At 42.2% G+C, this 27,094-nt stretch overlaps 2 protein-coding genes across 2 annotated transcripts; one reads left to right on the top strand and one right to left on the bottom strand.

The window, feature by feature from the left end:
* The first annotated feature begins 823 nt into the window (after positions 1-823).
* zbtb39 (zinc finger and BTB domain containing 39) lies at positions 824-12,546 on the top strand. The gene is made up of 2 exons (XM_008104062.3): positions 824-1,347; positions 4,825-12,546. Exon 2 carries the CDS (start codon positions 4,927-4,929, stop codon positions 7,024-7,026), a length of 2,100 nt encoding a protein of 699 aa, XP_008102269.2. The 5' UTR covers positions 824-1,347; positions 4,825-4,926; the 3' UTR covers positions 7,027-12,546.
* Positions 12,547-14,623: 2,077 nt separating this feature from the next.
* gpr182 (G protein-coupled receptor 182) lies at positions 14,624-20,909 on the bottom strand. Its single transcript, XM_008104063.3, has 2 exons — positions 20,496-20,909; positions 14,624-17,036 (listed from the first exon to the last, which is right to left on the bottom strand). The coding sequence occupies exon 2, from the start codon at positions 17,016-17,018 to the stop codon at positions 15,948-15,950; it is 1,071 nt and encodes a 356-aa protein (XP_008102270.1). The 5' UTR covers positions 17,019-17,036; positions 20,496-20,909; the 3' UTR covers positions 14,624-15,947.
* Positions 20,910-27,094: the final 6,185 nt, after the last annotated feature.

Below are 27,094 nucleotides of genomic sequence, written 5' to 3'. Positions count from 1 at the left end.
AGTCAAAAATGCAGTCCCTGATACACTACATGTAACAAAAGGAAGCACTTAGTTGTGCTTGGCTGTCTAGCCCAGGCATGGGCAAACTTCAGCCCTCCGGGTGTTTTGGACTTACCAATAGGCTGTTAGGAATTGTGGGAGTTGAAGTCCAAAATATCTGGAGGGCTGAAGTTTGTCCATGCCTGGTCTAGAACAACAATAGAAGCATTACTACAGTAGAGTCTCACTTATCCAAGCTAAATGGGCTGGCAGAAGCTTGGATAAGCGAATATCTTGGATAATAAGGAGGGACTAAGGAAAAGCCTATTAAACATCAAATTAGGTTATGATTTTACAAATTAAGCACCAAAACATCATGTTATACAACAAATTTGATAGAAAAAGTAGTTCAATATGCAGTAATGTTATGTTGTAATTACTATATTTACAAATTTAGCACCAAAATATCACGATATATTGAAAACATTGACTACAAAAACGGCTTGGATTATCCAGAAGCTTGGATAAGCGAGGCTTGGATAAGTGAGACTCTACTGTATATGGAACCAGATTGCTTGCTGCACTATATACATAGTTGACTTGAAGGCATACAACAATACAACAAGTTATCTAGGACTCGGTAATGCATCTACCATGCAGCCAGGAACACTGGCCTTCTTCCCAGCTGTTGGACAAAATTTTCCTTATATGCCATCTCAAGCAAGAAGCTTACTTGTTCCTGAACAGTTATGCAACTATTAGGCTATGGTGACAAACCTATGCCCACATATTAAACACATAATTATTAAAAACTAATACATTAAAAAAATCTTAACCTGGCTGCAAGGAAGATGTCACAGGGCATCCCTTTTGTATCCTATATTGACCAGTCTCAGAGGGAGAGTTCCTCTGGCCCCATCTACACCCCCATAGCCATACAGTGCAGTTTCAAAGGGCATTCATTCCACGGCGGTGTAGATAGATGGAGGCAGAGGCAATCTCCCTCTGGACCATTTCTGACGCGGAAGCCTTGCGAGAAAGAGCTTCGCCTGAGTCGGAAGGGGGCCTGCTGCCTTTGTCCCTCCCGGCCTGGGGGCGCGGATTCCCCCGAAGGAAGGAAGGAAGGGAGCCAGGCGAGGGCGGAGGGCGGAGGGCGTCGGCGTGGCTGCAGTGCCCCCTCCGGGGCTGGGGGCGGCGCTGGGCCCGGGCGTCTCGGGGCGGATGGAGCCTCTTGGCCGGGGTCGGAGCCGCCGCGCCTCCTCCTCCCCCTCCCCCTCGAGGTCTGGCGGGGAGAGAGGGAGGGAAGAGGCCGGGGAGGGAGGCCTTTGTGTCCGCGAAGGGGAATGTGCCCGGCCCGCCGCCTCCCGGGTAAGGGCCCCTTCCCTCCCTCCCTCCCTCCCTCGCCCGCCCGACCCCCGCCGCCTCCTCCTTCGCGCCCTCCCCTCCCCCCACTCTCCCCTCTTCCTCCAGGACGTGCTCTCTCCCCTTTCTCTGCCGCCGGCCCTTGTCTGAAACATGCCCCCGCCGCAGCAGGTTCTTCCTTGGAGGCTCCTTCCCCCGAAAGTTTGCTTTTCTTTGCGGTGGGAAGGCTGCCCCTTTCCCCCCATACTTCTGGGGATGCTGCCTCTCCCATTCATCTCCCGTTTGAACCAGCATCTCCACTTGGATCTCTACAGTAGTAGCTTGAGGGGTTGGAAGGATTTTCAAGAGTGTTACTTCTGAAGAAGCTCCCTCTCTATTGTTTCCTCTCACTTCCAGCTCCTCCCCTTCGAAACAGTACCTTCACTTTTGTCTACAGTTTGAACTGCGTTATATGGTCAGTGTAGACCAGGCATGGGCCAACTCTGGCCCTCCAGGTGTTTTGGACCTCAACTCCCACCATTCCTAACAGCCTCAGGCCCCTTCCTTTTCCCCCTCAGCCGCTTAAGCGGGGGGAAAGAGGGGGGAAAGGAAAGGGCCTGAGGCTGTTAGGAATGGTGGGAGTTGAAATCCGAAACACCTGGAGGGCCGGAGTTTGCCCATGCCTTTTGTTGACCCATATAATCATAGAACTGTAGAGTTGGAAGAGACCTCACGGGCCATCCAGTCCAACCCCCTGCAAAAAGCAGGAAAATTTATTCAAAGCACCCCCAACAGATGGCCATTATATGGCTCTACAACGCTGGCCATATAATGCAATTCTAACTGCGTTATATAGCAGTGTAAATCCAGCCTTGGATCAGAATCTAGAATAGAGCTTTCCAAACTGACTGGATCCACACTGCCCTATATCCCGGGATGTGATCCCAGATTATCTACTCTGAACTGGATTATATGAGTCTACACTGCGCCCCTGGTGGTGCAGCGGATTAAATCGCTGAGCTGCTGAACTTGCTGACTGGAAGGTCGGCGGTTCGAATTTGAGGAGCGAGGTGAGCTCCCACAGTTAGCCCCAGCTTCAGCCAACCTAGTAGTTCGAAAAAAATGCAAGTGTGAGTAGATCAATAGGTACTGCTCTGGTGGGAAGGTAACAGTGCTCCATGCAGTCATTCCAGCCACATGACCATGGAGGTGTCTATGAGCAAAGCCAGTTCTTTGTCTTAGAAATGAAGATGAGCACCAACCCCCAGAGTCGGACGTGACTACCTAATGTCAGCAGAAAACCTTTACCTAGATCAGTGGTTCCCAACCTTTTTTTGACCAGGGACCACTCTCCAACATTAGTACCAAAAGGGTTATGAATCAGTTTTTGGCAAACTTTAGATTCGGTTTGGTTATTTGGGGCGCTGATACAGAAAATTGCATTGGATAGACCACATCAACTCTAGTTTCTGATACAGAACATGCCATCAAGTTGTCGCCATCTGCTCGCCCACAAAAAACCGTATTTAATAATTTAGAGCTGATGCGGCCTAGCCAATGCAATGGTCAGCTCTGCAGAAAGGAATGGAAATAAAATTACTAAAATTAAATAAATAAAGAGGAAGGAGGTTTGGGACTGGATTTTCGTTCTCACGACCCACTGCAGGGCCATGGCCCACAGGTTGAGAATCACTGACCTAGATCCAGCCTTGGACCAGAATTTAGACTAGAGCTTTCCAAACTGGCTGGATCAACACTTCCCTATATCCCAGGATCTGATTCCAGATTATCTCCTTTGAACTGGATTGTAATCTGTGATTAGCAAATCATCTGGGATCAGATCCTGGAATACCGGGTAGTGTAGATATTGTGTAAACCTTATAAGAAACCTTTGGTTCTTTGTGAAATTAGGAATAAATCACATCTTTTCAAAAATATTAATGAAAGGTTTGCATGACGTATGTTGTGTCCCCATCCATTTCCTTATTACAATGCATGTATGTGTCCATATCTCTTATGAAGAGGAGATTAAACTTCCAGTTTGCTCTTAAACTGAATTATTGTGCCGCGAAATGATGCACGTCTAAGAAATGTGTCACCAACACGAAATTATTGGAAAGCTGTGGTCATATTCCTTTAACCTGTGGTGCATGATTTCCCCCACAGTGAAAAAGAAAAATTTTGGGGGAGGGGTGTGAAAGGATAACTTTCTTTGATCATGAAGAAATTCCCGTTGTGTCATGGCCTTGCATAAAGAAGTCTCCTTTGTTGTTGCACAGTTCTCCCAAGACGCTTCCATCTCACTGTGAATGGGAAAAAGATGCTCCCAGTTCCATTCCTCCCTCCCTCGGGGTGGACATCAGTGTACCACAGTTCTTACAGAGCTTCTACATTATGAACTTAATGCAGTGTGACACTACTTTAACGATCATAGTTCAGTGCTGTGGTGCCTCCCCTCAAATTGTAAATGCCAGGATTTCATAGCATTGAGCCATGGCAGTTAAAAGTGGTGTCAGACTGTATTAATTCTGCAGTGCCTACATATCCTTAAATTTGTGCTGACTTTGCATTCTGCCTGCTACCGTAGTTATAGAACATCAGACAACACACATTATTTTAAAATAAGAATAATGGCTTCACATCTTAATTCTATTGGTCAGCTCAACAATATGTTAAAAGTGGTTTGGAAATAAATAAACAAAGATGCAACAGGTAGTATTGGAAGAAAAGGGGCAGAAAGAACTTCCGTTTCCTGATCTTTTCTTTCTGCTGCCAGTTTAGCTTTCAGAATTTTAGTCTTATCTGTTGGAAGAGCGTCAAAAAAATCCTTGTTTTCACAGAGAATATGCACCTTAAAAGACAGTAGAAAGAGCTGACTGGAAAAATAACAAGTACATTAAAACCTAAACATGAATGATAATAACAGGCCACCCTGCTGAAATTATTCAAGGGAACTGAATGGTCTGCCTCTGAGGTATAGATAGCTAACTGGTTGCAGAACTACTAATAAGTAGAATATGTCTGGGAAGAAATATGTATTTCTTCCGCCCTGAGTCCCCTTGGGGAGAAGGGCGGGGTAGAAATATCGGAAATAAATAAATAAATATTTCTTTAAAGACGAGACTGTGGCTTTTCAGATGTAGTTGAACTTCAGCCACATTCCTATTCTGGATAGAGTTTCTGGGAGTGATAGGTTAATACTATCTAAAGGGGCACCCTGGCTGAAAATAAGAGAATTTATCTTACTAGAGTTTCTGATTTATAGTACGTGTCCCTTGCCTGTACACGTACAACCACCGCCACACTTGTTTTCAGAAAGCATTTAATCCAAATCCTCTTTGTTTCTTGTTATATAATTCATGTGTTTATTACCGACAGTTATGTTTACTCTCATCTTTCTATTTATAAGCTATACAGGGCAGCTTGCAACGTCACCATAGACATTATTTTTTTAGGTTTTGTTGATTTAAAAGCTGTAAGCACTGTCTGTTTTCTTCTCTCTAGAGTCTCCTGACGAGTGAGATTCCATGCTTCTGATGCAGGTGAAGACTGTGCAAGTGTAAGCAAGAAGTGAGTGGGGAAAGCAGCTCTTTATCCACTGCCAAAATGGGTATGAGGATCAAGCTGCACAGTACGGACCACCCCAATAACTTGCTGAAGGAACTCAATAAATGGAGGTTGTCAGAAACTATGTGTGATGTGACCATTGTTGTGGGTAGCCGCTCCTTCCCTGCACACAAAGCAGTGCTGGCATGTGCAGCAGGCTATTTCCAGAACCTTTTCCTCAGTGCAGGACTGGACACGGCTCGCACCTACGTGGTGGATTTCATCACTCCAGCCAACTTTGAAAAGATCCTGAGCTTTGTCTATACCTCAGAGCTCTTCACAGATCTGATCAATGTGGGCGTTATTTATGAGGTAGCTGAAAAACTGGGTATGGATGATCTATTGAAGGCCTGCCATTCCACCTTCCCAGACCTGGAAAACTCAGCTGTGACTAAACAGCCCTCTGTCCCAGGTGAAAGTCGATCAAGTAGTGCATTGCCTGAGTCAAACCATGCTGTGGGTGAAATCCGAAACAATGGGGAGCACCTGGGAACAGAGCGAAATAACAGTTTGCATGGTGAAGCAGCAGGTGGCTACAAAGAAGAGGCTGCAAATGATGCGAGTCATAACTTACTGCATCCACAGACTCCCAAAACTGAAGAACAAGAAACACCAGCGCAATTCAGTGGTGCCATGAGTATTATGACACAGGCTGGTCTGAGCAGCACCAATATGGCTGTTCAAACAACTGTCAGCTCTTGCCAGCCATACAAAATCCACAGCAATGGGGACTATGGCAAAAGCAACTATTTCTCCTCAGATGCTTCTCTGGATGTATCCACAGGCAGCAATTCCTGCCCTAGCAATAGTGACCACTCCAAAGACCAGGGTTTTGGACCAATGGATGAGCTCCAACTGGAAGACTTAGGGGAAGAGGAATTGCATTTTGAAGACCCCAGTGAGGAGCTGGGTGCAGCAGAGGAGGTAATTGAACTCAGTGATGATAGTGAGGAGGAGCTCTCTTTTGAGAACAACAACCGGGATAACAAGGCCATGCCCTGTCAAGTGTGCAAAAAAGTATTAGAACCCAACATCCAGCTGATTCGTCAGCATGCTAGGGAACACGTCGACCTCCTGACTGGCAACTGCAAAGTGTGTGAGACCCATTTCCAAGACAGAAACTCTAGAGTCACCCATGTCCTGTCTCACATTGGGATATTCCTCTTCTCCTGTGATATGTGCGAAACTAAGTTTTTTACCCAATGGCAGCTCAGTCTCCACCGCCGAGAAGGGGTGTTTGACAGCAACGTTATCATCCACCCCAGTGACCCACTGATAGGGAAGGTCAACTTGTTCAGTGGGGATTTGGCATGTGCTGTCTGTGGGAAACTGCTGGCCAAAGATTTTCATGTGGTTCGGGGTCACATTTTGGACCATGTGAACTTGAAAGGCCAAACATGTGGTGTGTGTGACCAGCGGCACCTCAATCTCTGTAGCCTGATGTGGCACACACTCTCTCACTTGGGAATCTCTGTTTTTTCTTGTTCTGTTTGTGCCAACAGTTTTGTCGACAGGCTCCTTCTGGAAAAGCACATGGCAGTCCACCAAAGCATGGAGGAAGCCCTCTTCCGATGTCATTATTGCGGCCAGGCCTTCAAGCTGGAAGCTGCTTACCGCTACCATGTGAGCCAGCACAAGTGTAGCTCCAGCTTGGACCTTGTCCGACCTAGCTTTGGTGACCGAATGCACCAGCAACCTCTGCCGAAGAGGAAGCTGACAGAGGAGTTCTTAAGTGAGGACACGGCTCTTCAGAATCAGCCTGGGAACAGTAAATACAGCTGCAAGGTGTGTGGGAAGAGGTTTGCTCACACCAGTGAATTCAACTACCACCGGCGGATCCACACTGGGGAGAAGCCCTATCAGTGCAAAGTGTGCCACAAGTTCTTCCGTGGGCGTTCCACCATCAAGTGCCACTTGAAGACACACTCTGGGGCTCTCATGTACCGGTGCACAGTTTGTGGCCACTACAGCTCTACTCTTAACCTCATGAGCAAGCATATAGGTGTCCACAAAGGCAGCCTTCCTCCTGACTTCACAATTGAGCAAACATTCATGTACATTATCCATTCCAAAGATGCGGAGAAAAATGCAGACAGCTGATAACAGCAGTTATTAGGAAAATAAGCACTATTGGTCGTAGCAGTGAAATGTGCTTCAGGCTTTTTTTTTTTTTTTTATAAAAATAACATTATTTTTAATGGTCAGGCATCATCAGCATTGTCCTTAATTTCCTTTGCCTTTTTAGAGGGTTTCTAAATCACTGTCCTGTGAAAACAACAGCACATTAGATGTGTTATTGTCCTAAGAAACCTGTCATATTTACCTCCTGCTGGGTCCAATGGTCTTCATAGTTTTAAGTCTAAATAACAGACTGTTTTTTCCTCTCCATTGGATAGGATTTACCCCTCACGACTTTTCCCTCCTCCACCATTGTCGTTTCCAAGCTGAGATCATTAAAAGATTTATGCTGTTAAGATATATTGGTGCTCCACATCAGTGGGGATAGCAAGAGAGAAAGTGTAAGCAAAAATCTTTTTTCTGTCTAGTTATTGAGAGGATAAAAGTTGGAACAGCTCACAATTCAGTCCTAAGCATGTTTACTTGCTGCTTCCTTCTGGGAAGGTGTGCTTAGAGGTTTTTTGGCTGGCTTCTTGTCAGATAAATTTGTGTATTTTTATTATTTGATCTTCCAGATGTTGGGACCCAGAAGTCCTAACCACTATGATTGATGATCAGGGATTCTGGGAGCTGAAACTTCAAACATCTGGAAGCCCAAAGCCTGAAAACCACTGCTCTAGATAAGATTGACATTAAATGCACAAGGGAAGGTTAGGCTTGTGTGTGGTAATGTGTTCATCCTATCTTGCACTGTGTCATATTTAGCCTTTTGCCCTTTATCAGAAAATCAAGAATTGGTTTCATAATAGGGTCTTAGCAGGTGTATGGCACATTGGCATAGAGTTTGTCCAAATATGAACTTTATGGATAAAGTTTTGGCTGGAGGCAGGGAAGTGGAAGTATCCTGAGAAAGAAGTATTGGCTATTAGCAAAAAGAAAAGGCCCTTGGGCATATGCACTGAATTTCTTTGTTGACTCCCACTGTAGTACCTAAATGCTTGCTGGGGATTCTGCCAGTCACATGTCCGGAAAAATAATACTGGTGTGTAATGGTTCATACTTAAAGCTTCTGATTACTATAGTTATGTGGGTAGAACTAAGAATCCTCTTTATGGGCTGTGATTCTGTACACGTTTACATGATAGTTCCTTCTGAATTCTGTGGGATTGAATTCTCAATGAGTTGGAACAGAAGGCCCTTGTGATCGCTGTCAACTCTATGTTTCTGTGACATGGAGAGGAGTGCATAGTTGTTCTTGAATTATTATTTTTTTTGCCTTAAGGAAATTTCTCTAGAAGAAGGAAGAAAAGAAGTAGGGTCTTTCCAGGTGGCTTGAAGGACAGAATAAATCCTCTTATGCATTAGTTTGGAGGGACCAACATATTTTCTCAAAGTAGCACTTTGGAGCAGTAGAGTCAGTTTGAATGCTCCCTGATCCCATGCAGTATAATGAGATCCCTGTCTCACTGAACTGTGAAAAATATAGCACCCTCAAATGCCTACTTCTACAAGTCTGCAGCAAAAGCTGCCGTGGATGGCAGTAATTGGCTAATGCCCATTACACCAACAAGTTGCATGATACCTCAGTCTTTGGAGCAGCTTGCAACATTCCTTTTCTTAGGATGAAGCATGGAGATTAACATGAATAAAACATGGATCTGGTGCTTAATTTGATAAAAATCAAAGCGATCATTCTACATGAAGTAAGAGGAAAAAGGAAAGTGAGCAATTTAGGGGTGGGGAAATTGCATCCCATAGATAGCATCTGACCTCGGATTAATTTTTGTGGCCCAAGTGTCCCATAACTCTTAACCTTCCAAATGCCTTTATGGGGTGTGTGATGGAGACAGCTTCTCCAGTTTTTGCTCAGAACGTTGCAGTTTCAGTCTATTCAACATAAGTAACTTGAAGACCAACTTCTGGCCCTCTTCCTATTGAGAAAAAAAGGAATCTTTTAGACCTAGAATGGCCCACAATGGCTGAAAATTGTCCCATTCCCTAAATGGGTGTTGATAGACATTTGGAAGCAAAACATTCTTGCAGGGGCAAAGCCTTCTAAGATATCCTTGAAGAAATCAATACAGCCTGCTAACTTCCAACAGTTGTCCACTGGTGGGCTTATCCATGATTTACCTGGATAGGATGTCTTGTCCGTTGTGCTTACTGCTAGGATGGAAAACCCACCGTGTCTTGCTCTTCAGTAATAGTGATTCCTTCTTTCCCTCTTCAGTGCCTATGGTATCACAAGTGCTGAGCAACGTTACCTCCCTACTTCTGCTGTAGAACTGTTCAGTAAGCTTCTTGCTATAATGTTCCTAAACGTATTCAGAAGTCAAGCGCTTCCCTGCTGGAATGCTGTTTCAGTCCTGTAGTGGAAAACACTAGCAAAATTACCTCTTCTCCCTTCTCTGAGGGGCAACATGCTGCTTTTTTCACTTTTGGTTTTTGATGGCTACACACCCCTGCATTCCCCATGGCTTACACATTTATATCCTTTCTCTATTCTTTTTAAAATGAAAAACCAATGTGTGTTCTGTCTTGATGCCAGTTTTCAGGAGGGAAGGAACTGAGTTTGTGCTAACATGAAGATATGCTTTTTTGCCATGCAGAGATTTTGTCCCCAAAGCAGTGAAAACTCAGCATATGTGTAGCTAACAATAAATAGAACCCATTGGCTTGATACTGGAGACTCTCACCTCTACAATTGGAAAGACTGAACAGAAGAAGGAGATCACAGGCCACAGGCCTGTGGATTGTGCTTTATGCTGCAAACATGTTCCCCCCCCCCCCCCCCAAGTGCAGCTCTGTGGGAAATCCATGCAGGAGGGATGGATGTGTGAGATGAATGTTGATATATGTAGCAGCTGACTTGAGATCTGCTCTTTGGATTAATGTAAACTACCTCATAAGGAGGATGTTCTAGAGTCTTAAAAGTTACTGCTGTGTACTACTAAGTTCTCAGACTTCCATAAATAAAAACACTGGTGACTGGTGTTAAAGGAAAGGGGAAATTCATGAAAGCATGCTCTAGGTCTTAACTAGAGAATGAAAATAATGTAGGCGTCCCTGGCTCATCTCTGACTCTGGTTCCAGTAGGGCAGAGGTCCTCAACCTGTGGGTCCCCAGATGATTTGGCCTTCAACTCCTAGAAATCTTAAAATCTGGTAAACTGGCTGGGATTTCTGGGAGTTGTAGGCCAAAACACCTGGGGACTCACAGGTTGAGAACCACTGCAGTAGGGTGACCTTGGGCAGGTTGCTTTTGCCTCTCCTTACAGTACCTACCTCTAAGGGTGTTGTGAAGATTATCTATTTTGATGTGTGTCAGGAATGGGGGGAGCACTTATTTATGTCTCATTTTCATATCCAAGGCTTTTAAGATAGTTCTAATGTGCAGGAGATATTTAGGCACATTTCTTCGACCCTTTCCTTTTTGTGGCCTCAGGTTGGCAAACACCAAAAAAGACAAAGAAAAGAAGATAAAATAAAAGTTTTGGCTAAACTGGCAGACAGTGCTATTTTAGGAATAATTGGCAAGGTTGTTGGTAATGATTAAGGAGCTGCCTCAGGATTTAACCACTACAAGTTGAATCTCTCTTAACCAAAATGCTTTCAACTAGAAGTATTGTGGATTTTATTTCTAGTTTGTTGGATACCTGTATTTTCAAAGATACATAATCTAATATCTTGTAGTTGGTACCTGAGTCTAAATATGAAATAATTTATGTTTCATAACCACTGTATACACATAGCCTGAAGTTAATGGTATACAATATTTTAAATAATTGTATGCATGAAACAAGGTATGCGTGCAAACAACCATCACACAGTGTTATTATCCCAGCCACCCATGTAGACAATTCTGGATTTTGTAGTATTTTAAACTTAAGAATTCTGGATAAGGGTTACTCAACCTGTTACTTTAAAATAATTAATAGTTGGACTAAGATTTGGGATTTCTTGAACCTAAAGTATAGTGAGCATTGCTGCTGACCAAGGACAGAAGGCCAGTCCTCTTGTTATGCAAAGCCTGATTATTCAAGGAATTTCACACTACCTATCTACTGGAGGTTGCAATGGCATAGTGGGTTAAACCGCTGAGTTGCGGAACTTGCTGACCAAAAGGTCGGCGATTCAAATCTGCGGAGCGGGGTGAGCTCCCCTTGTTAGCCCCAGCTTCTGCTAACCTAGCAGTACGAAAACATGCAAATGTGAGTAGATCAAATGGTACCATTCTGGTGGGAAGGTAACAGCACTCCATGCAGTCATGCTGCCCTTGGAGATGTTTACGGACAACACTGGCTCTTTGGCTTAGAAATGGAGATGAGCACCACCCCCCAGAGTCGGACTCAACTAGACTTAATGTCAAGGGGAAACCTTTACCTTATTTACTGGAGGGGATGCTATTACACTCCCCAATTCTCTTTCTTTGCTTGAAGAGGGCTCCTGTATCTTAAGTGTAGATATCCCTTCAAAGCTCAGCAGACTACGTCCTGTTTCGGACTCTACGTTTCATGGTTCAACCTCCAAAGTCCTAATTATTAATGTATTTCCAACATTGTGCCATGTGCAGATCTTACCTAAATAGGATGCAGCCACCATTGGGAATGAAGAAGAAAAAATCTTATCTAGGAAAAATTCCGGTCTCGTGTTCAATTCAAAGCAGAATCATAGAGCTGCTTTTCTCTCATTTTTTCAGTGCCAAATCTGTCCTGCTAATTCACATGAAAAAAAGTGTCAGCACCAGAAAGTTTGGTTTTGAGAGTGTTCCGCAACAAAGAAGTTTTGAATCCTGAAACTGTGGTTAGGGCATTTGGGACACAGAAAATTGTAGCATGGTTTCTGATTCTGAATGTCTTTATCTTGAGGATGAGTAAAGTTACCTGCCTGCCCCTAAACACTCCAACTTATCCCTATACTCCAAGAACAGGAATTCACCTAAAAAACTACCTCACTGGGGAAACATTGTGAGGTGTAGCAAGTGTCTATAAAGTGCTTTGGGACCCTTAGGCTTGCAGAAAAAGAAAGTATTGCGATTAAATGACTTCACTCTGTTTGACATGCTACCATTTATGAAAAATGTCTCCCCATCATTACCATCACAGCAGGGGAGGATCAGGCATGGAACAGGGATTCCACTCCAATGCAGAACAGTGACAAGTTTTAAAAAAATGTTTTGGAGATTAATGCATTATTATTATTTGCAAATTCCTTGTTTTCTTCCAAAGATCCAGATGTCTTGAAGTGAAACAGAAGAATAAAAGACAGCATCATGTCTAACCTTTTGGTCAAGTCAATGATAGGTACTGACTTCCTGTTTATTTAAGTGTTTCCTATCTATTTGATGTACAGTTTGTATATTTTGTAAAACGTTTCTCTTTCCCCAAAGGAATCAAAAGGTAGATGTCTAAAATGGTTGTACATCAGATTTTTTTAATACTCCCATTGTTCGAAACAAAAGTTGTGTTTTTTATTTAGAATAATAAAAGAAAAACTTGAAGCATTTAGTTGTTCTTGTTCCTTACTGTTTGTAGTACAGACTAATCAGCTTGCTTTATTTCTGGGCAGTATTGGATAATGAAGGAAAGAGACATAGAAGGAATACTCCACTCCTGTAGAGTTGGGTTTGAAGTTCCCCCAATAAGCTTGAAGACGTATGGGCTTATTAGAAGGCCGTCTGAATTTGCTATGAGTGTTAGCAAATGCATCTCTCTCATTGCTTTCACAAGTAACGCTTATCTATGTTTATCGGAAAACTTGTGTGGGAGCAATGTGAGAGGAGCTAGTTAGAAAGCCAAGCAAAAATATCTATGCATGCACGTATTACATTTTTTTGGAGGAGGAGATTTATTTTTACGTATTATGTCTAAAAAACCAATATATCTTGAATTGTTTCTGATCAAATGTAGTTTTGGCTTAATACTCCACTTAGGCAGAAAAAATGAAATGCAAAAATAGAGAATGGGAGCCGACTGGCTTGACAGCACTACGTGTGAAAAGGATCTTGGAATCCTCGTGAACAACAAGTTAAAACATGAGCCAACAATGCGATGTGGCGGCAAAAAAAGCCAATGGGATTTTGGCCTGCATAAATAGGAGTCTAGTGTCTAGATCCAGGGAAGTCATGCTCCCCCTCTATTCCGCTTTGGTCAGACCACACCTGGAATCACACTGTGTCCAATTTTGGGCACCACAATTGAAAGGAGATGTTGACAAGCTGGAAAGTGTCCAGAGGAGGGAGACTAAAATGATCAAGAGTCTGGAGAACAGCCCTATGAGGAGCGGCTTAAGGAGCTGGGCATGTTTAGCCTGCAGAAGAGAAGGCTTAGAGGAGACATAATAGCAATGTATAAATATGTGAGGGGAAGTCATAGAGAGGAGGGAGCAAGCTAGTTTTCTGCTGCCCTGGAGACTAGGACATGCAACAATGGCTTCAAACTACATACAGGAAAGGAGATTCCACCTGAACATTAGGAAGAACTTACTGTGAGAGCTGTTCAGCAGTGGAACTATCTGCCCCAGACTGTGGTGGAGGCTCCTTTGGAGGCTTTTAAACAGGCTGGATGGCCATCTGTCAGGGGTACTTTGAATGCGATTTTCCTGCTTCTTGACAAGGGGTTGGACTGGATGGCCGATGAGGTCTCTTCCAACTCTATGATCTCTGATTCTATTCCCACTTGGTATCTGAAAAAGTCTCGTGCTATATTCAAATGCTCTCAGATAAAATATGGTTGCAAGACATCAGTGCGCATTTTCTGGACACCCTGCCTTCTTGGTCTTGAGCATTTTTTTAAAACTGGAAATCCATCCAAGTACTTTATTATTGTTTCTTAATCCTGATATATATACATGTCCTTGAGCCCTGGATAAACACCCTTCCCTTAAAAAAACAAACAAACCAGTGATTGATTAACTGCATTTCTAGTAATCTCCACCTTAACCTCCTGTTCATGTTGTTCGGAGATTAAACTTGGCCTCAGTCTATGTTCTCTCAGGATGAAGATTAAGTAGGATGCGCCGAGAACATTTTGCTCAGCACTTCTTCCCATGTTCCACCTTGAACTTGAAGAAAGTGCTCTTTCCTTGCTCCAAAGCACATTCCAAATCATGACTTATTTTTGTGGAAGGCAAAAATCATAATCAGGCTAAAGTGTTAGCTTTTGTTTAATATGGTTGGTGAAAACAGTTTTATCAGGTTTTATTGCCCTTATGTTTCTGATTTATGACAATCCTAAGGCAACCCTTTAGTTAGATTTTTGGGGAAAGAGTGTGTGACTTGCCTGTTACCCAGTGGTTTCTGTGGCTGGGCCGGAATTAAACCCTGGTCTGCAGAGTTGTAGTCCAATGGTTTACCATTGCAACAGACTGGCTCTCTGACAGGTAGTCTTCTAAAATACAATTTTGCTATTACCCTAAACTGGTGGGTTTTTTTTTAATCCTGTTTTTCACACATTCCACCTTTGTCAACTGTGGGTTCCCTCTTTTCTCACTTCTACTCTTGTCTGTCTAATCTGAATAATCTGAACTAAAACCATACTGCTTTTATGCTCTTTACCACAGATAACCCACACTGAGAAATATTTAATGGTAGGACAATCTCATTTATTGAAAATCTAGAAAGTACAAGAAGACTTTGATGGGGATGTTCTTGTTTGATGAGTAAAGCACAGCTCAGGAAAAAAGGAATTCAGGAAGGAGAGACGCAACATTTTCCAAAAGAGCAAATGCAAAAAGTAAAAGCGGGAAGCTAGACTGAGACATCTACAAACATTACAAAGCTTCCAAGTGTATATGTGCCTCTTCAAAGGGGATTCAAAGCCCTGGCATTTGTGTGTAAAGCTGGTTAGCCATGTTCTTTCCACATTGGTCCAAATTTACTATTTAATTTATCACATTTCATTGTTTTAAAATAATAGGCTTATATACAAACTGAAAAATAAAACCATGGGGAAGGCATATGCAGAATATATAATGTTCTCTGTAGAACATATTATTTTCTACTCAGAAAATCATGGTTTCTGAGCAGGAAATTTTTTTTTGCATAAAAGTTCATTTTGCAAAAAATACAAAAATAAAGAAAAAACCTCAGGCTCAGGAAATCAATTTTAAAATTTTATTATCTGAATATTTTCAGATAATAGTCAATGTCTATTCCTTTATCATAGGAGATAGAGGAGCTGAGGTGGCGCAATGGGTTGAATACTTATGCCAGCTGAACTTCTGACCTGAAGGTTGGTGCTTTGAATCTGTGAGATGGGGTGAGCCCTGTCTGTCAGCTCTAGCTTGTGGTGACACGAGAGAAGCATCCCAGCAGGATGGTAATACATCTGGGTGTCTCCTGGGCAACATCTCTGTAGACAGCCAACTCTATCACGATGGAAGCGACTTGCAGTATGTTCTCAAGTTGCTTCTGACATGATAAAAAAATAGATGTCAATTTCATCATCACATTCTTCAGCTATATGTTATGATGTTCTGACTTCTTATTCATGGCCCATTCTATTCCGTGATAGGACAGGACAGTGTTTCCAGAATTAAATTTTCATTCAGAACTGTGCAAACAGGCGAGGCAAGTCCATCTTTACTGTCCATCTTTGCAACAGTAAAATTTCATTTCAGCAGAAACATTCATTACCATATTTATGGTGATGGGTGGGCAGGTGGATAAGGAATTTGGAAGAAGGAAGAATAATAAAAACTTATCAGTCACTTTGTCAAATTGAACTGAAGTGATAGAACAGCATTCCCATATTTAACCTTGGGTGGCCTCTGGCCCCTAGATTATAAGACATTGAATTCTGACAACAATTAGAACATTGCAATGAGGCCAGCCCTCTGTCAATAGGAGAAATCTGAATACATTGGGTTTTACTACCTGAACATGACAATAGAACATAGAAAACATTAGTTTGGTGAGATGTTGTCCTTTGTGATGACAATCGAATGTTGGGTGCTGGAGGAACCCTCTTTATCTTTCTGATTCATCTGATCTTTGGGGATATATTTGACCACAGCCGAGATGAGTTTTCCTTTGAAGTTCTTGCTTAGGAAGTTGTACAAGATGGGGTTGACCACGCAGTGGACCATGGTGAAACAGTCTACAATGTCATAGAAGAAGTAGATGAAATGAAGCCAGTAGCAATGGATGAAGATTCCAGTGCCTTCAAGTGTAAGTAAAAGCATCAGATGGAATGGCAGCCAGCTGATCAGGAAAACAATGATGTAGGTATAGATGAGAAGGCAGTGTTTCTTGCCTTCTGGTTTGTTAGAGCGTCTGATATGTCTGGCAGTCAGTATGTTGAAGATAGCCATGACTGAGAAGGGAATGAGGAACCCACCGAAGAAAGTCAGAAGGGTGAGAGCAAAGGCCCAAGTACTGTAGGTCTCAAGGGGAGCCATGAAGAAACAGAACGGCTCAATGGTGCCAGTTTGCCCCATGTGTACTACCTCTGGTAAAGGAACAATGGCAGCAAAGGCCCAGATGCAACAGCAAGCAATTCGTCGTACAAGATGCTGATGTTTGTGCCAAAAGAGGGAAGATGTTGTCAGTGATACATAGCGGTCAATACTGAGGCAGGTCAGAAAGTAGATGCTGCTGTACATGTTGGCAAAGTAGAAATAATGGGCGAAGCGGCAGAGGAAATCTCCCCAGTGCCAGGTGTAATCAAGCATGGCTTCTAGCATCCAGACTGGTAAGGAAAGGATGACCCCTAAGTCTGCAATAGCCATGTTGAAAATGTACAGGTTGACCAAGTTTTTGTGGCTTCGGGTCTGCCAGTTGACCCAGATCACCAAGAGGTTCTCCACCAGCCCCACCACAAAGATGATGAGGTAGAGGACAAAGAGGAACACCCGCTTCGTGTTCTCATCCAGGCCTATCTCGCAATGGCTGAAGGAATAGTTGAGCAGCTGGAAAAGCTCTGTCAGGTTGTGGTACTCCTCATCCAAATGTAAAAGATCCTCAGATTCTCCCATTTTGAGTAGGAAGGTTAACTGTAAGAAGAAAGGAAGAAGTTGTTATTCATACATTTAGGTCACGTTTTCCCTCCTAGTCAGAATAAATTGATAGGCAAATACCAATGCTGGAAAACTCATAGTTACTAACCCTTCAAGTCTAAAGTGTCATATATTGTATGCTTTTTGTTTGTGTAAAAGAGACACTTGGCGAATACAGAAGAATCCACTAAAAGTGGAAGGCCCTTTCTCAGGTTGATTGCTGCAGTGTATAGTCAGAACAAAGTGAATCTGCACTTGGAGTTGAGGGACTACAACTCCCTGAATCTTCCAGCTAAATATAGACATCTACATTAGGGAAACAAACAAACTTTTCAGGTGTACTTAAGAAAAATCCTAACTGCCCCACAGCATCCCAACCAGAACCTTATGTAAAAAAATAAAATAAACCCATATAGAGCCAGCCCTCCACATTTGCAGGTTTAAATTTTGCAGATTTGATTATTTGTTGTCTAGGAATCTCTAGGTCTTCCGGCATGACTGTATAGCCAACCTCTGGGATAGGAGTTATGCTGGAGGGCCTAGAGCAGGAGTGTCAAATGTGTGGTCCTCTAGACGTCTGGACTTCCAACTCTAGTTAGCTTGTCCAATAACCAGAAATTCTGGGAGCTGAAGTCCAAAACATCTGGAGACCCACAAGTTTGACACTGCTGCCCTAAAGATTCCTAGAGATAAAAAACAGCATTTTAAAAATTCAGTTTCCCCACTTTCATGGGGGTCTTGCATTCCTAACCTTGCATTCCTAACCTCATGTGGAGAGCTGACTGTACTTAGAATTAAATAACAGATTGCCTATAGCAATGTCCTGGGCCTATGCATTTGTTTTCAGTTCCAAGACCAAGCTGAGCTCACAGACTCAATTATCACAAACTTGCTTTTTCACAGCAAGCTAATTTGGCTGGAAAAGTTTGAGTTTTTGCTCTTTTTCCTAAGCCTAGGTGAGACTCAGCTGTTATAATATATGATATACATCTGAAATAATGTGACAACAGAATGGCAATTTCATCTATCTCTCGGGATAGGCATACAAATGAAGAAGAGAAATATAACTTTTTCATGGAAACATCTTTCCATCTTAACATCTAACATACATCTTAAGACATTTTGAAATGGATCCAGATTGACATTGTGATCATAAGAAGGGGTGAAATAAAATGGCGGGGTGCAGTGGGGGCTAACATCTCATTTGCCATTAGCCAAGAGACTAGATTGAGATCCTACTTGGGAATTTAGCAAATCAGGATGTTTCATGTTGTCTTTTGAAGCCCTTGGAGATTTGGGTATGTTTGTTGCTATCTGCTTTATATGTTGAAACAGAGTTTAGGAGTTACTGTTTTGGATTACAGTGTTTTTAGATTTCAGTTGGTTGGGGGTGTGTGTGTGGGTGTGTTTAGGCATTTATAATCTCCAGAAGTAACTTTTTCAAAGTTTTGAGTCTGAACTCTCTCTTTATTTTCCATTGAGACATTCCTATGAATCCAGTGAACACAATACATTGTTTTCTTAGGCTGGTGACAGATTATATATGAAGTTTCACACAGTAACTTGCAACTAGTGCTGCCTCAACCATACAAGAATATATCATGGCTTAGCCTTAGAGAGCAAATGAAAGTGGGCCACAAGTGTATATCTAGTCCAGTGCTGTGGCTTATACTGGATCTGGGATGTCTAAGTCCTTTCCCAGACCAGCCACCTAAGTGATATTCCCCGGACCTCATTGGGTACAGAATGCTTAAACGTTGAACCACAACTCCTTTTGAACTTTCTCAGCATGAATAAACATCCAGAAATGCAGCTGAAGGGAAGTTGAAAGTTATTTTTATAGCAGTTTTGCAAATATTTCTTCAGCGGGTGTCTTTCCATTCCTGAATTTGGAGGCCTTTTCCTTCCAGAAGTGGAATCTGGAATTTGAATATGTTTTCTCAGTGAACTAAGATCCTAACGTTTTCCCACAGACTGATTTTAAAACAATTTGCAATTATTTGTTTTATTTATTTACTATATTTATGTTCTGCCCTTCTTACCCCGAAGAGGACCCAGAACGGCTTACAAGTAGCCAATAATTAAATGCTGCATATGCAGAACATACAGTAAGATACAGTAAGATAAACATATGCATTTAAAACATATAATTAAAACATCAAAACATTAAAACTAATTATTATTAAATCAAAGAATCTGGATTGATCTTAGCAATAGACAATGATATCTGAAGATGGTCCAGATGGTAGAATTTGATTAGGCTGAATGTGAGCTTGGGTAGGTGAATCTCTGGCTTTTAGATTCCACAAAACTCTTCCTTTAAAGATTGGGTTCAGTGAAGGGATCACTGGGTAAATCCAGTAGCAATTTGTTGCTTCCTTGCCAGTGAGGCAGTAAAACAACTTCAAGTTTTAATCTAGATTTTAAAGGCACTATCCAAGGTGCTGGATCCTATGCTTGAACTTGTTTTAGCACTTTGGATAGCTCTTCAAATTTTCAGACTGAAACTTACCCCATTGATGTGAAAACTACGAGCCACAACTGGAAACATCACAAATCCTGGTTTCCCAAATAGTCAAATAGTCAAATAAAACGTAGGTGGCAGAAGGACAAATGGTTTTCAAAAAAAAGTTAAAAGTCGCTTACATGAGGTTTTGTAATATCATTTCAGCTCACTGTGGCCTATAGCTTAAAAGTGTTTGTAGTTTTTCTATAACAACACAAAATTCTACCAAAATGTTTAACATAAAAATTGGACAAGCATTATGGCTGTTGTTATCTTTACTTAAACTGGAACCCAAGGCAACTATAATACTATGCATAGAGGCTTGTTGTTAATTGAAGTCACGTCAACTTTGATTTATGGTGACTCTTTGAATGAGAGATCTCCAAGTCATCAATAGTCCTGCTCAGGTTTTGCAAACTCAGGGCTGTGGCTTCCTTGATTGAATAGCCACTTGTAATGCTGTCTTCTTCTTCTTTTCCTACTGCTTTCCACTGAACCAAGCATTACTGTTTTTTGAAATTGCTTTCAAGTCTCTGATCCCCTTTCCCATTCCACCACCACACAAGAACACCTCCAGCTTTAGTCAATCAAATTTTGGCTATAAGACATTGGCATGACCTGTTCCTCAGCCCCAGGGCTTAAGGTGGATTCCAAAAATTTAAACCGATACGAATAAAAGTTCATATTAGTGAACAAGATTCATTAACTTGGCAAACTTCTGAACTAAAATTCAAAACTTCAAATAAAGATAGAGCAGGCACTGGGCTGGAGAGAAATTCTGTGCTTTCTCCATAGCATTTAGAGGAAGGAAAAGAAAGTCCTGCATTTGAAACAGAAGGAAATCTGACACCTGAATCAGAGATATCCTTAGAAACATTTCTTTTCAAAATGGATTGCTAGCAACAGGTTTCAGGTACAAAAAAACCTCACGGGGTTGGTGCACTGCTTACCTTTTAGGGGAATGAAAGATGATCCTGATGTTGCTGCAGTGAAGAACCCTTTGCCTTCTGTGGTGCTTTCCCTCCAGGAAAATGTGTTATATGCTGGCTGCCTGCCGTTAGGGTGCTTTTCTTTCTCTCCTATCTCCCTCTTCACAGGAAATGAATATCATAGCCTGTTACCCTGAAAACATGATCTTGGCTCAAAAGGAGTAGTCTAACATGATCCAATTCCTGGGGACACGGACACATGCACACCAACACTGAGGGTTATCTCTAATGACTGGGAGCTTGGGACGGATATATTAGCCCAACCAGGAAGGGGGAAGGGGGCAGGGCAGGAAAATCTTTCGAAGAACCGCAGAGGATGTTGGTTTTCCTGCTGTTAATATCCTTTCCCTTTTGTAACATCAGACTTCCTACCCACAAGGGCAGCCAGTCCACAAAGACAAGTGTGTGCCATCAAGAATGAAGAGGTAGTAGATGCCAAAGTCCCAGCGATGTCTCAGACTACACTAGGCTTTTCAAGCTGCCACAAACAGTGACCACATGGTGTCTATGGTGGCCCTTGGCAAGGTGCTTCCCTCCTCCTCCTCCTCCTCCTCCTCCTCCTCCTCCTCCATCTTTTTTTGCTTTGTCTTTCCTTTTCAGTAGAATGAGGTGTTTGGGAATGCCTGTACATGCATTATGGTTACAAAATTTATAAAAAATTCTGTTCCTGGTTTGAGTGTGTTATTCCTGTTTAATTGTGTGGTATTTACTTTGAAAGTAGTTGTTATACTCCTAAAACTTTGTTTTAGTGGCTGCCACAAACTATGTTGAATTGGATGAGATTCTATGCTTGAAAAACCATAGCAAAATATATTGCAGAATGTCCTGCAAAAACAAAATTTCTGAAGTTTAATAACCTTTTCCCATGTTTTAGTAATAGAACCAATTAGAAAATGACATTTATAATCCAGGAAAAACATTTGTGTGAGTAAAGTTAAAGGTTTTCCTCTGACATTAAGTCTAGTCATGTCCGACTCTGGGAGATGGTGATCCTTTCCATTTCTAAGCCGAAGAGCTGGTGTTGTCCGTAGACACCTCCTTGACTGCATGGAGTGCTGTTACCTTCCCACCAGAGCGGAACCTATTGATGTACTCGCATTTGCATGTTTTCGAACTGCTAGGTTGGCAGAAGCTGGGGCTAATAGCAGGAGCTCATCCCACTCCCTGGATTAGAATTGCTGACCTTTCGGTTATCAAGTTCAGCAGCTCATTAGTTTAATCCGCTGCACCACTGGTGGCTAAATTTGTGTTAAATTGTGTTATTTATGTATTTTATGTATTTACCGGTAGATCCTATTAAATCATAGAGTTGGAAGGGACAACAAGTGCCATCAAACTCAATTCCCTGCAATACAGGAACACACAACTAAAGCACTTCTTGAAAATGGCCATCCAATTTATATTCAAAAAATCTAAGGCAATCTACTCTAGTGTCAAAATCTTACAGTTGAAAAGGTTCTTTCTAATGTTGGGATTGAAGCTCTTTTCCTGTAATGTTAACCCAGTGGTTCATATTCTATTGTACATAGCAGTAGAAAACAAGCTTGCTTCATCTTCAACGTGACATCCTTCCAAATACTCAAGGATAATGAAAGCTGTCCGTTCTCCCCACAGTAGACTGTTCATTTCCCCAAAAACTACAAAGAGGGTCAAGGGGCCGTGTTGAACAAGATGAATTGTGAGCTTCCAATTCATAGCATCTATAATGACTAAAATGAAGAGCATCAATGATAAAATGTTTGCATAAATCAAATAAAACCCCTTTTCTACACACATTAATGAATTATGGGTCTACCTCAGTTGGTGAAGTAGATGTGTCCCTGAGCATTACTGCTTTATCAGAGACATTAATAGCATAGAAAGAATAGGGGTAAACTCCTACAAAACAAAGAAGAGCAATTTAACCTGTGGTGGATCACAGGCAAACATTTATGGAAGGCAGCAGATTGTTTTATTGTGTTTCTATCATATATATGATTTTTTTTATTCCTCTTTCCAAGTTGCTCAAAATGCTGTTGGGGGACTAGCCCCCCTCTTTGGATGTTATTCTGACTTACATCCCTCAACTAAGGAATCTCTCCAACATGCCAGCTCACCTGCAGAGAATCCAGAAATTCCCATCTGAGTGTAATGGAGAACGTTAGGCCCTTCAAAGGTCAAATTCCATAAGCGCCGGCCAGCAGAGCTAATGTTAAATTACTGCAGGCAAACCAAAATACCAGGAAAATGAAACGTTCTCAAGCTTTGCTGTGAAGGTTTTGCCCTCAGAGTCAAAGGTAGATGCTGTTGCTCAAGTGAAAATAGCAGCATGTACTGGACCGCTTCCAAAAAGTCATTAAAATTCATTAGAAATAGCAGAATAGGAAAAAAATGGTCAGAGGAAAGGGAACAAGTGCAATGTAACAAACAATTGTCTCTGTTCCATCTAAGACCAGGGTTGTTCTGGCCCTTAAATAAATTATACAAGACTAACAACGGCGTCTTTCGCCATGAAAGGGAAATCCCTCTGGGTTCATCATGTACCCCTAGGTTGGGTGGGCAACAACTGCGGAAAGGAAGAACAAACCCTGAACAGACAGAAGTTTCCTTATGCATGAATATCCAATACATTTCTGTCCTTTGCTGGTCCTTTTATAGAAACTGAAGAAAGATGGACCTGACTCTTCCAGTTATGACTTTCACTTTGACAATATTTAGGGATTCACTGAACGTTTCTGGGGACAAACAGGGAGGGATCTGAGCTTTGCTGTTCTCTCTGAAATCACATGTAGATGCATAAATATGTATACTGAGAGCCCTTGGTACCCCATGGGATTTGGTTCCAGGACCCCCTGTAGATATCAAAAGCTGTGTATACTTATGGTCGAGGTAAAAGTAAAGGTAAAGGTAAAAGTAAAGTTTCCCCCCTGACATTAAGTCTAGTTGTGTCTGACTCTGGGGGTTGGTGCTCATCTCCATTTCTAAGACGAAGAATCGGCATTGTCCGTAGACACCTCCAAGATCATGTGGCTGACATGACTGCATGAAGCCCCATTATCTTTCCGCCAGATCAGTACCTATTGATCTACTAATATTTGCATGTTTTCGAACTGCTAGGTTGGCAGAAGCTGGGGCTAATAGTGAGAGCTCACTCTGCTCCCTGAACTCAAACTGCCAGCTTTTCAGTCAGCAAATTCAGCAGCTCAACAGTTTAATCCGCTGCACCACTGGGGGCTCCATGTGTGTACTTAAGTTCCATTATATACAATGGTATAGTAAAATTGTGTCCTTTATGGCAAAATCAAGCGTTACATATTTTGATTAAAAATATTTGGAAGCTTTAGATCGGGGGTTCCCAAACAAAGGCCCATGGGCCAAATCCAGTTTTTTTTTCGTGTCAGGAGCAACTTGAGTCACTTCTGGAGTGAGAGAATTGGCCATCTGCATGGACGTTGCCCAGGGGACATCCGGATGTTTTGATATTTTTACCATCCTTATGGGAGGCTTCTCTCATGTCCCCGCATGGAGCTGGAGCTGATAGAGGGAGCTCATCCGCACTCTCCCCGGGTGGGATTCGAACCTGGCAGCTTTCAGGTCAGCAACCCAACCTTCAAGTTACGAGGCTTTAGTCCACTACGCCATCGGGAGCTCCGGCTAAATCCAGTCCATCAAAGTCTTTTTCCCAGCACCCACTGCTACCGCCGTATACGCATGCATGCAGTAGTGGCAGCAAGTGTGTGGGAGTTGCAGCAGCGAGGGCAGGTATGTGAGATGAGGGTGAGTAAGTATGAGTGGTGGTGGCGGGAGCAAATGCATGTGTTGTATAGATGATGCTTCCATGCATGCACGCACACCCAACACATATACATGCACACAATTAAAGTCCTCCATCCTCCCGCAACAGTGTGAAGAACCATGAACTGGCCCCTCATGTGAAAGGTTTGAGGACAAGGTCCCCTGCAAAGGTAATTAGAAAACAAAGACTAATTACGACAGTTACAAAATGTACTGATAAGTTTCAGATATGCAACTTTGTTTTGTATGGGAAATTATGATGGGTCTTGTGATGCTGCGCTGTGGCGCAGGCTGGTTAGAAGTCAGCTGCAATAAATCACTATGACCAAGATCATGAGTTCGAGGCCAGACCGTGGTGGAGTTAGCACCCAACCATTCAAATAAAAAATAGCCCTGCTCGTTGTTGACCTAAGCAACCTGAAAGATAGTTGCATCTATCAAGTAGGAAATTTAGGTATCATTTATATGTGGGGAGGCTAATTTAACTAATTTACAACGTCATAAAAATCGTCCAGCAACGTTTGGAATGAGGAAGTCAGCATCACAGTGGATGATGAAGCAGCTGCTCCCCCTGTGGCCAGAATCGAGCATACCCTCAGGAAGCTGGAAGCTGGAGAAGGTTAAATTGCCTCTGTGTCTGTCTCTGTCTCTATGTTCATATGGCATTGAATGTTTGCCTTGTATGTGTACATTGTGATCCGCCCTGAGTCCCCTTCGGGGTGAGAAGGGCGGAATATAAATACTGTAAATAAATAAATAAATAAATAAATAAATTATGGTATCAGTTTTAATATGCAATAGCTTACTTTTTTCAGAGTTTTGAAGGGGTCAAGTGAGCAGGCAGATTTAAAAAGCAAAACAAAACTAACAACATATGGTAGTAGGACAATAGATGGGATCTGCTATGCAAATACATGTGCATAGTTATTTACATATATACAAGACGCAATTGCATGAACAGTAGACCCAGTCAAAGGAATGCAAGATTCAATTACCATGATTAATGGCAGACACCTTAATAGTGACAGCATTGAACAAATTCCAGACTCTGCATTCCAACTTCACAGTGGGAAAATTGATGAAAGTTTTTCCAACATTCAGATTTAATGCCTGATATCTCACACCATCTCCATAGCAGGGCTGAAAAACATCACAAAAATACACACTTGTATGTTTAATTAAAATGGTAGTTGCATGTAAAGATGCAGGAAAGGTTTTGTTTTAGCAAATGTACAAGTAAGAAAGCCACTGAATGTGCAGTGATTGTACCATCTTGCCTTAGACCAGTGGTTCTCAACCTGGAGTCCCCAGATGTTTTTGGCCTTCAACTCCCAGAAATCTTAACAGCTGGTAAACTGGCTGGGATTTCTGAGAGTTGTAGGCCCAAAATATTTGGGGAACCCAGGGTGAGAACCATTGCCTTAGACTGATGAATTCTTTTGTGCTCATGCTTTGGGCATGATTGGATTGGGGCTGAGGAAAGATGTGGTGGAATACAGTGATTTCAAAGGAGTTACTTCCTTAGTAAGGTTTTCTACCTCCTTCATGTATGTTTTAGGTTAAACATTGTTGTTAATTGCCATCAAGTTCAATTATGGTGACCCTATGTATGGATGAGAGGCCTTCAAGACACCCTGTCATTCATCTCCCTGCTCAGATCTTTTAGACACAGGGTAGCTATGGCTTCCTTGGAGACTCTCCATCTGAATAAGGCCTTCAACTTTCTTCTACTGTCTTCTTTCTTACCAACCATTATTGTCTTTTCAAGTGAGCCATGACTTCTCATGATATGGCCAAAGTATGGCAGTCTGTTAAGTCACTGGGGATGATTTGCTCTAGGGCCCATTTATTTGTCTTTTTAGCAATCCATGGTCTCTCTAGAACTCTCCTCCAATATCACATTTCAAAGGAATTGATTTTCTTCCTTTCAGCTTTCTTTGCTGTCAAACTCTTACAAACTATACATAGATATCAGAATTATAATGGCATGGACAATCTTGACTTTAGTATTTAATGAGATATCTTGACAATTCAGGATCTTGTCCAGATTCTTCTTTAGCTACCCTCCCAAATCCTAGTCTTCTTCTGATTTCTTAACTGCAGTTTCCATTACAATTAATGACTGAACCAAGGTATGGAAAATCTTTATTTCGCTCACACAAATCTTTGTTTATTTATTCCACTGTTACTTCTCTTAGGGAACTGTCTGGTAACAATATAGTTTAGTGTTTTTCACGGTGGCTGTTCATACCTAGAGGAAGCTTCAATTCATGTTTAGTCTTCCTCACCGGCAACTGCTGTATTGCTCTTCAAGAAGAAGATACCATGTAGTCATCATGAATAATCCTAAATTGCATGCTTCTTTTCTGTTAATTTTGTCTAATCATCATTTTGATAACATGGCACATACAGGACACCCAAGATAGTGGGAAATGAAGTTTAGTGGTCAGTGTTGGAGCCACTTTTATGTGGGGGAGACTCAACATTTTCTATTCCATCTGAGGCAACAAATTGTCTTTGTCCGCCCCCTGGTCCTAGAAGACAAATCTAAGTTATGGGTTAGGAACAGGGAAGCTGGGGGCCTTTGGGACTGAGACATGACTTCTCTATCAAAGATGATGGCTCTGCACTTTCTGGAGGGGAAGGGAGTGAGGAGGGGACTTTGGCATGGCTCCAATCAAAGGGCAAAAGGCCTCGGTTTAAAACAATTGCTGGAAATCTCCATTTCAGGTCCTGCCAACAATCAGATCGGAAGGAAGGCCTGTCTGGAACAGGGAAATGCAGTA

The sequence above is a fragment of the Anolis carolinensis genome, chromosome 2 (assembly GCF_035594765.1).
Source record: "Anolis carolinensis isolate JA03-04 chromosome 2, rAnoCar3.1.pri, whole genome shotgun sequence".
NCBI classification, from domain to species: Eukaryota; Metazoa; Chordata; class Lepidosauria; order Squamata; family Dactyloidae; genus Anolis; species Anolis carolinensis.
This window is presented reverse-complemented; position numbering and strand designations above follow the sequence as displayed.